Source organism: Heloderma suspectum, chromosome 2, assembly GCF_057233095.1.
Source record: "Heloderma suspectum isolate Gila_16-S chromosome 2, 16-S_ref, whole genome shotgun sequence".
NCBI classification, from domain to species: domain Eukaryota; kingdom Metazoa; phylum Chordata; class Lepidosauria; order Squamata; family Helodermatidae; genus Heloderma; species Heloderma suspectum.
Genome location: NC_139459.1, coordinates 378,395,358 through 378,409,926, shown reverse-complemented (window position 1 = coordinate 378,409,926; position 14,569 = coordinate 378,395,358). Strand labels below are relative to the sequence as shown.

Here is a 14,569-nt window from a genome sequence, read left to right as displayed (position 1 = left end):
CAGCGTTTGATTCATGAGTGATATTTGATATATATGTCCCAGAACTATTAACAAAAACATACAGAACATATTATTGTAGTTAGTTCAAAAAACCAAAAGTTATACCTCCTGAAGGGGGCTCACCTTTAACATAAGGAGGTAACTTCTCTTATGGGCTGCAGGAATATGTCATCTTGCCAGCTACCTCCAACTGAAGGCACTTCCCACAGGGCTTGGTGATGCATTTAAGAGCTCTGCCTGAGGATCCATGAAATCAAAAAGGGATCCCCTTGATTTCATATAATTTTTACAAAGCAAATCCCCCAAACCACAATCAGATCACAGAGCACATCTGCCTCCCAGGACTGAACCAGAAAAATCAGGGATCCGCCGCTCGTGGGAGTAGCCACGGCAAAAAACAGGGATCCAAGACAGGGATCCTCAGGGATACTCATGATTTTTACAAGAAAAACTGAACCACGAACATCACAGATCCACCACTCGTGGTTGTAGCCACAGTGCAAAAACATGGATCCAAGGCAGGGATCCTCTTGATTTCATAGGATTTTTATAGAGCAAATCCGCCAAACTACAATCAAGTCACAGAGCACATCTTCCCCCATGGACTGAACTGAACCATGAAAAACACGGGTCTGCCACTTGTTGGCGCCTCCACAGAGCAAAAACGTGGATTCGAGGCAGGGATCCTCAGGGACAGGCCCCCCAAACACCATCATATCACAGAACGCATCCTTGTTCAAGGAATGAGCAACAAAAAACATAGATCTGGGGCTTCATAAAACCATGGATAAGAGGCTCAATTCAATATGGATCCTCTGAATTTTTACATTGCCCTCCCTGCCCTACCCTCCTCCCATCAAAGCACAGAACTCATCTTTGTCCAAGTATACACACTAAGAATCCCAGATCTGCTGCTTCACCTCAAGTGGTGTGAACCATTTATGCGAGGCATGGATGGATCTTGATGGATCATCTGGATTTTATACGTAGTGCATCCAAAATCACAGCTGAATCCAAAAGCACGTCTATGTCAGTGGCATGGATCCTATATTTCTCAGATCCAGGATGGCAAGAAAAAAAATGGATTCAAGATGCAGTTCCTTATGTGTCCTCTGGATTTTAATATAGTGTCCTCACAAGTGCACCATTACATCACAGATCACATCCATGGCCACAGAGGAACGTATTACAATTATTGATCCTGTGCTTCATGGAGCAAGCGTGATGTAAAAACATGGATCCATAGCAATCACACTCCCTTGCTTCATGGAACCACAATGGCATAAAAACATGGAATTAGGGTATGGGTCCTATTGTGTGTGTGTGTGTGTGTTTTTACAGAAGATGCCACCAAAATAACCAGCAAATCACAGATAATTTCTGTGTCCGTGGATTGCATTATTAAAATTATGGATCCACCTATTCGTGGAGCTGCCATTCTACAAAACATGGATCTGAGGCATGGATACTCATGATTCCCCTAGATTTGTATGGAAATGCCTCTGAAATCACCATAAATGTATCCCTCAGTCTCTTCCTGCCTCTGTCTTGGGGGGGGGGGGTGCTTTCAGGTACATGCTTTGACAGAACTCAAAACATCCTCAAGTTTTAAAGTCGTTCTTGAAGCAGGAATTCCTGCGATTCAAAGTCCCTCGTCACTTATAAACTTGGGCTCCCTCGGTCTCTTCCTGCCTTTGTCTTTGGGGGTTTTTTTTGCTCGGATACAACTCAGATACAATACAACTCAAAACACCGTCAACTTTCAAAGCTGCAAAAACTGTCATTCTTCCAAGTAGGAACGCTCGTTATTCAAACGTCCCCGGAAAAGCCTCTTCCTCCTCGCTGGAAAACTTGGTCCCCTATTCCTAGGAGTGGGTGTGACAGTTCTGCCTTTGCTCTGCGGCGAGGAGAAGTGATGCTGCTGGAAGTATCCAGATGCCCACTTTGCTCCGTGATGCCAACTTCTCTAGACCTGAACCTTGGCTTTCAGATCCACTCCATGGGGCTGATTCCACCTCAAATAATCACCTTTTATCTTCATCCGACAAGAATCCCTTCCTTGCTACCGGTTGCTTGCTTCTGTAAGGGGGCTTTTTGCCCTTTATTTTGCAACATCTACTTCCATAAATGTACCAGAATCCATGTTTCTGTATTATTATTATTATTATTATTATTATTATTGCTACTACTTCTACTACTATCAACAGTAATACTACTACTACTACATAGAACTTTAAAACATTCAAAGTTCTTCACATGATGCGTTATCTGGTTGTAATCCTTACAAAAACTCCTATGAATAATCCTATGTCGAACTTTCTTCACATGCACTGTCTACCTGGACTCCTTACAAAAACCTTGTAAGGAAGGTCAGTTTTGTAGACTCCCGGACTGCAGAGGGGGGAGGCGGACTGAGGCTGGGAGGGAGCGGCTTGCCTAAGGTCACCGGGCAGAGGCGGCATTCAAACCGGGGACATCCTGACTGATTGTCAGGCTGAAATCCCAAGCTCGCTTTCCTGGGAATAAGCCCTATTGCCCTCGGTGGGGAGTTACTCCGAATTACATATATATATATAGCTAAAACCCATGTCTACACGCACAGAATCGCACTGCGGCCTCCTGGCCGATGCGCTCTTCTGCCGTGCCTGTCGACCAACCATTCCGCAAAGCGGGCGGCAGAACCGGGAGCCCTTCGCGAGAGGAGTCCCCGCATCGGTTTCGGCTGGAGCAAACGTCTTCCTCCCCGCCGACTTCGCCCCTCACCTCGAGCCGCCCGCTCCGCGAGAAACCCGCCCGACAGCGCGCGACGGAGGAGGAGACGCGCTTCTTCTATTGCTTCCTCCTCCTCCCCTCGCCCAGTCCCGGTTTTTGCTCCACATTCAGCCTCACCGCGCACCCTGTAAACGGATCGACCGGGGCGGAGGGGGGCGCAGAGAGAGATCTGCCCGGCTTCGGATCCAGATGGGTTTGTTGCGGTGGGGGCACTTCTTGCTCCTGGGGGCGGCTGCCCTCCTGCTGGAGGCCCCCTCTGGTGAGTAGCTGGCGGGGCTCGAGCCCCCCGAGTGCTGGGGGGAGTGCAGAATTCGCACGTGGCCTAACCTCCGTCCTTGTGCGAGGCGTTTTCTGGGCACGACCAAGGGAGGGGGCAGATTTTAAGGCTCCCCGCCCGCCCAGAGCGGAGCTGGAACCGCCGGGAAGGCCTGGTTGCCCGTCTTGTAGATATGCTTTGTAAGCGGATTGGGGCAGGGACCTCTCTACCTCGGTTCGCCCGACCCGCAGTTCTAGCAAAACGTGAGTGCCTTATTGACAGCCCTGAAAGCCTCTGAGATGCTTCCCAAGGATGTTCTGCTGCTTTGGTAGTGTATCTTGGGGAGTTAATGCGAACTCTGCAATGCACAGTTGTAGCCCCCCGGTGTTTCCCCATTGCTTCATCCATCTTTTTTTCTTAGCAGGAAAAAAAACCCTTCGGTGTTTCCAAAGGGAAGGCTCCTAGCACTACAAATCAAAAAGTATTGCGCAGCTCTTCCGTCTTTTTCTCTTCGCTGGATTTTCTGCGCTAAGGAAAAGGGGTGAAGAAAGCACCCGGCCTTTCTGACAACGACCTCCTTCCTTGGTAATGGGCGAGTTGGTTTGATTGAACCAGTGGGGCAGTGGAAGCTGGGCCTTGCGGCCAAATCCAGCGCAGCGCTGGCTCCAGGTTTCTGAGGGCCCTTGGGCGAGGTACAGTCCATGGGCTTCCTCCCTCAGTGAATCGACCTGTTCATCACCATGGCCACCATGTGCAATTGCCCCTCATTCTCATCCTCATTTTGCTACCACTTTCTTGCTCGAAAGGCAGAGAGCCAGGGAGCGAGGGGGGGGCATCTCCTCCTCCTCCTTCTCATCTCCACCACTGTCTGGCCAGAGCGAGAGGCAGGTGAACAAGCAGGCGAACAATGGTGAAAAGGAGGAGCGAGTTGTTGTCTTACCTACAGTTTTCCCATGATTTGTCTGCCAGATGATCGTGCAAAGTCCAAGTTGTTGCTTTTTTATTTTATTTTATACAGTTCCTGGATTGTTTGATTCCCTCTGCCTTCACCCACTCCCTCCCTTTATCCCAAATGCCTTTCCAGTGCTGTAGAACTGGCCTGCAGAGTGGCTGGCTTTTCCCTCACTCTTGCCCCCCACTTCTGTAGCCTGGCAAAATAACCCATGGTTTGGGGTTCGCACATAACTGTCAGGATTGAGCCCAGGGCCTCTGCGGTTTCTGGCGATTCCGATTCTGATCCAGAGCCGGAACTAGGACAATTAGACCAGAGAGCAGGGGAGGAAACTCCCTGAGAGTCTCCAGGAGTTGAAGAATCTTCCCATGGCCTTGAGAACCAGGTGGCCCGGGCTGAGATGCTGCCTCCCTGTTGCCATGGGAAACCTGGTCCTTTCCATGGAGGAGGAGGAGGAGGGGCATGACTTGGTGGCCTAAGCCATCTTTTGGGTTTCTCCATAACTGCCTATCTTATTCATTCATTCATTCATTCATTCATTTCATTTATATCCCATCTTTCTTCCTTCATGGAACTCAAGGTGGCTGCATGTGGTTCCCAGGTGGTCTCCCCTCCAAGCACTGAGCAGACCCAAACCTGCTTAGCTTCAGCAAGGTGGCTGCCTCATGTGCCTTCAGACTATGCCCTGGGACCTTCCCCTCTGCCCTGGGACCTATCTTCAATTGAGTGGCAACTTCTCTATCTTGCAAACACCTTCCCTAATAGAGAGTTCAGGGTAGCTACTTAAGCCCTGGGGCAGTCTTTGGGTTTCACTGAAGTTGTTTTGTGGAAAAGCTCGCCAGTTGCCTAATAAAAGCCCTGACTAGTTTTGAAGTTTGAGTCTCTGTTATGCTGATTGTGTAGCAGGGGGGCTATTCATCATGACAATAATGACAACCCATTGTTAAAACAACCCCCATTTCACAACCCAACAACAAACCATGGGTTCTCTTCCTGGGTTGATCATGGTTAACAACCCATAGTTAACCCATAGTTCCAGGTTTTCACATAACAACAACCCAGGCTTCAACAACATAACTCAGCCCATACAACTGCTTCACACATTGCTGGGCACCATCTGCCCAATTATCTATCGAGGTGTGGCTTGTCGTGTTGTCCAAACCTGGGCAGCATAGCTTGTTTGAGAGGAAAACAACCCTCAAATAACCCAGCAACAGCCACTGTGGCTTGTTTAAGCTGTGGTGATCATGTGAACCAGGCTAATCTCGGGGTTGTGACTGCATGCAAACCAGGGCCGTGTTTCCATGAAAATGGAAGGATGAAGCAAATGAAGGAATACCAGAGTTTTTATAAATTGCTGACAGAAACACACTTCTGGGTGGGGTGGGGTGGGGTGGGGGGATTGGAACTGAGTGTCATGAGACTGATAGGGGCTGCTCAACCAATAAGAGAGGCTCCCCCCTCCAGGCTCCACTCCCCGTTCTCCTACCCCCCTGATGCAATGGATTGAAGCGGGCATTAATTACTCCTGAAAAGCCTTGAACCAAATAGCAGAGACATGCAGTTTTGGAAAGAATGCTTCACAGCCATCAGGGGAGTTACTATGCCTTTCACCAGATGAATACATGATGTATCCTGGGTGTACTTAGTGTTTTTGGCAATCTCAGTAAATTCTGGAACAAGCCTCATTGATCGCATTGGGAGTTACTTCTGAGTAGACTTCCTGGACCTATGCCCGATTCTGCCCATTTTTCCCCCTTTCCCTCTAAATACCAGGCTTCCGCGTTAGCGTGTGGGCCTTAGTGTGGAGTTTGTTCCATAGTCCGGGGGGGGGGGGGGCACCACTGAGAAGGCACTCTCCCTTTTTGGTACCTTCCGAGCTTCCCTTGGAGGCACTTGGAGGAAGGCCTCAGATCCTGATTGTAGTGTCTGGGTAGGTTTGTGTCGGGTGAGGCATTCCATCAGGTATTGGGGTCCTGAGCCATGTAAGTAGCTGATGCAGCAAGGAGGGATCTGGCCTTGAACCGGTTCCCCACCTTGTGCAAGTTTTCTACTTCCAGGAGTGTTTTTCCCACATAGCACACAGTCAAAAATGTTATCCCATCCCCCTCGGTGATCTAAAGTGGTACGCTCCCCTCAGCTTCCTCAGGTCTTGACAACCCCAATCTGAGAGCATCCAGAAACAGAGACGAGAGAGACGTTCATTTGGTTTGCAGTTTAATGTGAACTTGCGGCAGTTTGTTTGTTTATTTATTTATTGCATTTATACCCCACCTTTTTTCCTCCTTAAGGAACCCGAGGTGGTGTACATTATCCTCCTCCTCTCCATTTCATCCTCACAACAACAGCCCTGTGAGGTGGGTTGGGCTGAGAGTCTGTGACTGGCCCAAAGTCACCCAGTGAGCTTCCATGGCCAAGTGGGGACTAGAACCTGGATCTCCCGGCTCCTGGTCCAGCACTGTCACCACTGCACCACGCTGGCACTTGGCACTTTTGAAACAATATGCAAAGCAAAATTCAGTTTTCCTTCAATATTTGCACTTCTCTGAATTTTGCAAAGAAGTCCCCCAATCACAATTGAACACAAATATAAATATATATATGTATTTGGGTAAAATGCACACACAAATCTGTGTATTATACGAAAATGTGTACAAAAACACATATATTAGGGCAAAAGCACACCAAAATGTGCACAAATTTTCATTTGAACTTTAAAAAAATCTCAAAATTTTAGATGAACAAAACTTAAGATTGGAGAAATGAGAAGCTGAGAGAAGCTGAAATTGATAGATGCATCCACCCCTACCCATAAATGCATTTATTTATTTATTTATTTAAATATCCAATCAGCTAACACACGGGCTAAGATTATTTTAAAATGCAGCACATATAATTAAAAATAAAACAGCTGTTAAAAATTATCTTCAAAGGCCTGGAAGAATAAAAAGGTCTTTGACTAGGGACAGCATTCCACAGTTTGGGGGCCACTACAGTAAAGGCCCACATGATCAAAGCATTCATGCATTCATTACAATCACAAGTTTTGGCTGGGCTGAGCATGTAGATCTGTACCTGTGCTCTGAAATCAAGTCATCCCCCCACCCCCAAACTGGCAGACTAAGGGATTCTTCCTTCCCCCTTCCTTAGAATCAAGTTCTGTGGTTGGACTCAAGAGCCCACCTGCCCCAGTCCAGCTTCACACCGAAGTGTCTTGACCATCTATGGGGAAGCGAGGAAATAATTGGTTGAATCCAAAGTTTTATCAGATAGGGGACAACTGAGGAACCTACCCCAAGGCAGTCCAGCAGACAAGAGAGTTCCTCCGTGACAGGGCTATAAAAAGGGGATTCCATTCGCCTGTAGGTGCCTAGCTCTAGGAAATTAATATTAAGCCTAATACACATTGAAATGAGGTTAAGTGAAGAATGATAATCCTGAAACAGCTCAAGAGCTGCTGTTCCAGTGTCCGTCCCTCCCTCCCCTGGAGAAAATAATCAAAATCAGTCCACATGGCCTTCCTGTTTGCAGGGATGTGAATCCAGCCACGGAGAGCTGATGATCTTGGCCCCAAAGCCCTGAAGGAGCTCATTGGGCAGGTTACAAAACTGCTAATTGAGCATTTTCAAAGTGCAACAAGATGCTGAAGGAAGTGGGGGAATTCACTTATTTGAAGGTTTTCATCTCTTTGGCTATCCCATAGCTGAAGTTCCCCAGTTAGTAGAACAGTGGGTTGGACTGGATGATCCCATGGGATCCCATCCTGCTGCGATGGTGGAACATCCTCTCTGTACCAACCAGTGGGAACTGGGAGACTTAACACAGAGCAACATGGCTATTTCACAGAGCGCCCGGCAATGAGGGTGGCACGCAAGGTGGGTGAGGACGGCCTGGAAACTCTCATCTGTCAGGTCTACGGCTTCTACCCCAAGGAGGTCAACACAACCTGGAGGAGGGACGGGGAGGCCTGGGAGCAGGAGACTTTCACTGGGAACCTTGTCCCAAATTCGGATGGGACCTACTACACCCGGCTCAGCATCAAGATTGATCTCAAGGACAGGAAGTGCTCCCAGGGCCATGTGGACCACTTGAGCTTGATGGAGCCTTTGGGCGTGGCCTGCAAGGAGACCGGTGAGAAACTGTTGTGGGGGCAAGGGGGGGATTTCAAGCTGTATCTGGGGAGGGGGCTACACTAGCTCTGCAGCAACATTATCTGCCAGGAATCAAACCTACCTCTCTTCTGCCCCCTTCCACTTGACTGACAGGCACCGGACCCACCGATGACCCCGATGGGCAGGACTTCTACCACACAGGGGACTGGAAACAAAGCCCTCTGAGGACAGACTGAAAGAACTGGGCATGTTTAGCCTTGAGAAGAGAAGACTGAGGGAAGAGATGATAGCGCTCTCCAAGTACTTGAAAGGTTGCCACAGAGAGGAAGGCAGGATCTCTTCTCCATCATCCCAGAGGGCAGGACACGGAATCATGGGCTCAAGTGACAGGAAGCCAGATTCCGGCTGAACATCAGGAAAAATGTCCTGACTGTTAGAGCAACACGATAGTGGAACCAATGACCTAGGGAGATGGTGGGCTCTCCCACCCTGGAGGCGTTCAAGACGAGGCTGGACAGCCATCTGTCAGGGATGCTTTGACCTGGACTCCTGCATTGAGCAGGGGGTTGGACTCGATCGCCTTGTAGGCCCCTTCCAACACTACTATTCTAGGATTCTATGAGGAAAGCTCTTATTGGCATCAATATAGGGCTCTCAGGACAACTGTGCATCATTTTATAAACCACTGTGATACCTCCCCTTTTAGCTATTCCCCCCACCCCACCAAGTTAAAAAGATCCAAACACTTTAGCCTTTCTCATGCTTTGTAGGGGAGGTGCTCCAAACTTTACTGCCCCTTTCCCAGCTCCTATAATGCGATGGATTGAGGAACTTACAACGCTTTCAATATTTGAAAGGGTGGCATATAGACAACACCCTCAAATGGATACTTTTTTGGATTTTTGGTCCATTTTTGTGGCAGCTTATGTATAATTGCTAGACAGTTAATGCATTTCATACAAATTCATGTATTTATATTTTTAAAATGGAAAAAGAGTAAAAAAATAGTTTCAGGTGCTTGTGGGCACCATGTTGGAGACCTGTGCTCTAGGTGGCACTGTGCTATAGCAGAATAAGGCAAATACATCAGCAGAAGCAGCTCTTCCAGAAATAATAAATTTATTTATTTAAAATAATAAATAAATAAATAAATAAATAAATAAATAAGAACATTTTCCCTGTTCTTAAAGAAAAAGCCTGGGAAAGTGCTCTGAAAAAACAAGCGAGACTGGAAGATCACATCATAGTCTAAAGAACATGTAAACAACCACATGTAAGGAATTACAACCACACAATAAATGCCTTGTACAGAAAAGCTCTCTGTTAATGGTTTGCATATCTCAGCTGTGGGAATCAAGGAAGCAATAAATAACCTTTTGGAAAGTGGATTTTGCTAAGAGGATTTCATGTAAGCAAAAGAACCTTCTCCAATTCTTTTATTTTTATAAGGCTGCAATCCTATATACAGGACTGCACTTTGCTTGAGGATAAAGGAAGTCAGGTTTCCTTAATGTACAAACAAAAGACATTCCCTGCTGGTTCAGTCAAGCATCAAGCCCAAGATTCTCTTTCCCATAATGACCAAGCAGAGGACACAATTGGAAGCCCACAAGGAAGGGCATTACGGCCTTAGCAACCCTCCCACTCTGCATATCCTCAGTGGGTTTTATAAAAACAGCGAGGTCGTTTGGTCAAAATAAAGGGATTTGCTTTTCTCTGTCTGCATCTGTTGTTCGTGGGTTGTCAGAAATATCCAGTGGCACCATGGAGTTTCAGCAAGCCAAGCCAACCACAGAGCCACAAGCCAAGCCAACCACAGAGCCTGACTGGGAATGGGATGCGATGATGGGATAGGACTTAAAAACAAAGTAGTACTTTGGAGTGGATTCTGTCAATCAGCAACAACATGTAGATACCCCAACCTGGCTGCTATCTGGGAATGGTCTGTCTGGGAATGGTCTGTCTACAAGGGGTGATTTTGGCTTGGGAGCCATTCCTGCTCTACATCATGGACCCCAAATACTACATTCCTATTGACACCCATCCCCCACCCAATTCCACCCCAGCCCACTTCAACCTGTCTGTGGTAGAGAAAGATAATCACTGTTCCAAATAATCTCCAACAACTACCTGATGGGGGGGGGGGAGCTTGATCTGTACCCCTCCTCCCCTATGGAAACTGACTGAGCACTGATCTCTGGGAACTCCTGTTGGTTTAACTTGCTTTGGACAGTTCCAAGCCCCAACCAAGCTCTAAAGGCCAGCCCGATATCATCAGTGGGTTCAAACAGCAACAGACAGCCATGCCAAGAGTGGGGGTTCATTTATTGAGGCATGGAAAATGGCCAGCTTAAAAATGAAACAATTATATCTTACTGCAGGGTGCACCATTTGGTTTTTTAACTTCCTACATCTATCTAAAATATAGTTTTCCATGAAACGCATGATTTGCAATGGATAAACAAAGCATAACCAATAGAAAAATCATTTAGAAACAGCTTAACCTATTAAATACAGTCAATATATTAAAAAAAGGCCAGTTCCCAAACTGTTCTTACATATTAGTCCCCATTGAATGGCTGTGCAGATAACGACCAGGGTCACCAGGGGGAGGAGACAGGGGCAGCCCCCCTCCCCCCCAAAATGGTCCCACCCTCAGCGCATCCCTTCGCTTCGGTGAACAAACAGGTTGCGATTCATTCCTGTGTGGAGAAATGGAAAGCTTTAACCTTTCAAGCAGGGATGGGGAATGGGTGGGCCTCCAGATGTTGCTGGACTTCCGTTCCCATCAGCCCAGCATGGTCAACGGTGAGGGATGCTGGGACTGAACTCCAAGGACACACAGAGGACCACATGTTCCGCACCCCAGCTTTAAAGATTTAAACGGCTTGGAAGAGAAACCTATTCAGCTTCCCGAGATCCAGGGGGATACTGGATTTCTCAGGTAGCTCAAAGGTGTTCTTTTACATTGAACCTACCCTGCCAAGGAAGAACATGGGTATCAAACACCAGTGAGATTTAGTCAACAACCTTCTTGGATACTTTCAAATCATCAGCTGGCTGGAGGAAACTTCTCCAGCTAGGAGAAATCTCTGAAGCCTCAACGATATTGGCAGGTTATTGGCATCCCATGAGCATGTCCTGCGCTAGCCTGTGTCCTGGCTCTTTGCAAAGCAAATACAGGGACATACAATACAGCAGTCAATTGAGCAAGCCAATGGTCAAGTCCAAGTTTCAGTCCAATGGGGTTCAGGCTAAGGCAGGAGTGGCCAAGATAGCAGGCGTAGGTCGGAGCGCAGACCAGCAGTTCCTCAGGATTGATTGTTGTCCCTCAAATAATCCCATCTTGCCCTTACACAACAAAACGTCCTGGCAGTGCTGGATCCAGGTTTTGGGGGGCCCTTGGGCAAGACTGATATTCCAACACAAATGTATATTTGTACATAATGGTTCTATGGCAGACGAATGGTATTGAAAAAAATAATCAACATGTCAGTATTGCCATAACATGATTTCACCCAAAGCGGATGCTTCCCAGCTCCTGTCAGTTTCCCCCCAGGGCTCAATTCAAAAGCTGGTGTGCCATCTTTTCTATGTTTAGCGCCAGCAATCTGGTTCCAACTAGACAAGAGGCTGGAAATATGTGTGGCCCTCCAGATGTTGTGTGATTGCAACTTTCATCAGCTCTAGCCAGCATAGCTACTGGTAAGGGGTGATTGGAATTGCATTCCAGCAACATCTGGAGGGCCATACATTCCACATCTCTGAACTAGACAGATGACAAACTGACTTCTAGTAGTGGGGGGAACTCATTCCTTTTTGAAACCTTGGTTTTGGAGGGGGATTCTCCCTCACTCCCCCCCCCAAATCAAAAGAAGGGTGATGAGATGTAGATGACCCTATACAGTTCTGGCCCAGCCTATCTCAAGGAGCACCTCCAGCAACACCGGACAGGCCGCTCAACAAAATCAGCCTCGGATGGCTTTCTCTCTGTCACATCAGCCAGGACAGCTAGTCTGGTGAGGACGAGGGAGAGGGCCTTCTCTGTGGTGGCCCCCACTCTGTGGAACTCCCTCCCTAGGGAACTCTGCCATGCCCCCTCTTTAATGAGCTTCCGCCACACACTGAAAACTTGGTTATTCAGGCAGGCATTTGGGGTGGGTTAGGGTATTTTTAAATAATGTTTAATGTGTAATTTTACTGTTTTAAATTGTACTGCTTGTACTGCTGTACATTGCCCAGAGTGGCCGCGTGACCGGCCAGATGGGCGATTAAGAAATTTAATAAATAAAATAAATGAGCTGGTTTTGGTTTTCCCACCCTAGTACAAAAAGGCAGGGTGCAAGAGGGAGGTTGGGTGCATTTTGGGGTGCAGGTCCCTAACCAGGATGGATACTAAGGTATGTGCTAGTGTGATTACTGATGGGAGTGTAAGCAGGAGTCTAAAATGGCCAAATAGTGGGCACTCTTTGGTGTCTTGCTTGCACTGGGAACCAGGCAGAGAAGAAGGGGCTCACACCCTTGGCAAAAGGGTTGAGGATATTATTATTCCTGTATTGTTATTATTATTTTTGTGAAAAGCCCAGAGAGCCTTAGCTAATGGGCAGCATGCAAATGAAATAAATGAAATGAAGCGAAATGTATTAGATGCCAAAGACAGGGTACGGTGCCGTGTTCTTCTTGTCCTGGGTGCTTCAGGGAGGGTTAGCAGACAGAATGGAAGTTCAGGGAGATCCTCAAAGTGGCAGCCAGACTGAGCTTCTCAGTAACTCCGCCAACTTAAGATGGCTTTTCAAAGGGAGTTACACAGATTCATGGAGGAGAAGGTTATCAGTGGCTACTAGACAGGATGGCTATATACACTACTTCCAGGGTTGCCCTTATGCCCTGCTGTTGGGCTTGGAGCACCTTAAACAGGAACACGTTGATGATGGCAAAACAAGCTTTTGTGTCCGATTCAAAACATTTTTCAGAAAACTCACAACAGTGATATATCTGCTCTGCTTTTTCACTTTGTAACCCCCTCCCCCAGGCTCACCAGCAGAATGTGAGGATTAATTTCCACACCATTCCCAACTCCCCACCATGTGCTTGCAGCCAGGTCCTCCTGCAGGTGAACCCTCCGTGGGGGCTCAAAAGGTGTTCTGCAGCCCAGGAGGAGGCAGAGTACCAAGTAACACATGAAGTACTAAGCCCACCTTCTCCATCATTGGTCGCTCCTCTGCACAGATCAGCCCTGCAAAATTTTACCTATTTATTTATATAAGGGATTTATACCCCACCCTTCAGTAAAATTCTGAGGGATGGCTTAGAAAATGTAAGATTAAACACACACACACGTAAATATACAAAAATATACCTCAGACAGTGTCATTTGAGGCTCAATTAAGTGCAGCACTGTTGTAGAATCATGTGCCCCAATATGGTGCTACGAGAGTCATTTTGTTGTCTTTGCTGCAACAGACCATCACACGGTTAAAACATGATTATATTGCATTTGGGTTAGTGGATCATTAATTGTTCCTATGCCCTCCCTTGCCTTTCCTATAAAGCCACCCTGACTGTGTCGTTATTGTTCTAAGGCTGCGTTCCTATGCATCTTTAGACAGAAGAAGTCCTAAAATTCCCAGCATACCCCAGCCTGGCTGGCTGGCTGGCTGGCTGGCTGGAGGGATGGTGACAGTTGTAGGACTTTTTTTTCTGACTAAACATGTATAGTTGTTGTTGTTGTTCAGTCGTTCAGTCGTGTCTGACTCTTCGTGACCCCATGGACCATAGCACGCCAGGCCTTCCTGTCCTGCGCTCTCTCCCGGAGTGTGCTCAAGTTCATATTCATTGCATCCGTGATGCTATCTAGCCATCTCATCCTCTGTCCCCTTCTCCTTTTGCCTTCAGTCTTTCCCAGCATCAGGGTCTTTTCCAGAGAGTTTTCTCTTCGCATTAGGTGGCCAAAATATTTGAGCTTCAGCTTCAGTATCTGTCCTTCCAAGGAGCACTCAGGGTTGATTTCCTTTAGGATGGACTGATTGGACCTCCTTGCAGTCCAGGGGACTCGTAAGAATCTTCTCCAGCACCACAGTTCGAAAGCATCAATTCTTCGGTGCTCAGCCTTCCTTATAGTCCAGCTCTCACAGCCATACATTACTACTGGGAAAACCATAGCTTTGATTAGACGGACCTTTGTCGGCAAGGTGATGTCTCTGCTTCTGACTATGCTGTCTAGCTTTGCCATAGCTTTCCTCCCAAGGAGCAAGCGTCTTTGAATTTCATGGCTACAGTCACCGTCTGCGGTGATCTTGGAGCCCAAGAAAGTAAAATCTGTCACTGCTTCCATTTCTTCCCCTTCTATATGCCAGGAAGTGATGGCGCCCTTAACGGCTTGGGGCCAGGTTACCTGAAGGATCGTCTCCTCCCATATGTGCCTGCTCGGACCTTAAGATCATCAGCAGCAGCCCTTCTCCGTGAGCCCCTGCCAAA

The 14,569-nt window shown here is 47.4% G+C and overlaps 1 protein-coding gene and 1 long non-coding RNA gene across 2 annotated transcripts in view; both read left to right on the top strand.

Moving 5' to 3' along the window:
- Nucleotides 1-14,569, top strand: part of LOC146356295 (uncharacterized) — an 867,031-nt gene that overhangs the window by 84,318 nt on the left and 768,144 nt on the right. The gene's annotated exons all lie outside the window — the stretch shown is intronic.
- LOC146356319 (major histocompatibility complex class I-related protein 1-like) lies at nt 2,857-9,074 on the top strand. Its single transcript, XM_084831863.1, has 4 exons — nt 2,857-3,031; nt 3,453-3,613; nt 7,827-8,111; nt 8,246-9,074. The coding sequence occupies exons 3-4, from the start codon at nt 7,838-7,840 to the stop codon at nt 8,326-8,328; spliced, it is 357 nt and encodes a 118-aa protein (XP_084687989.1). The 5' UTR covers nt 2,857-3,031; nt 3,453-3,613; nt 7,827-7,837; the 3' UTR covers nt 8,329-9,074.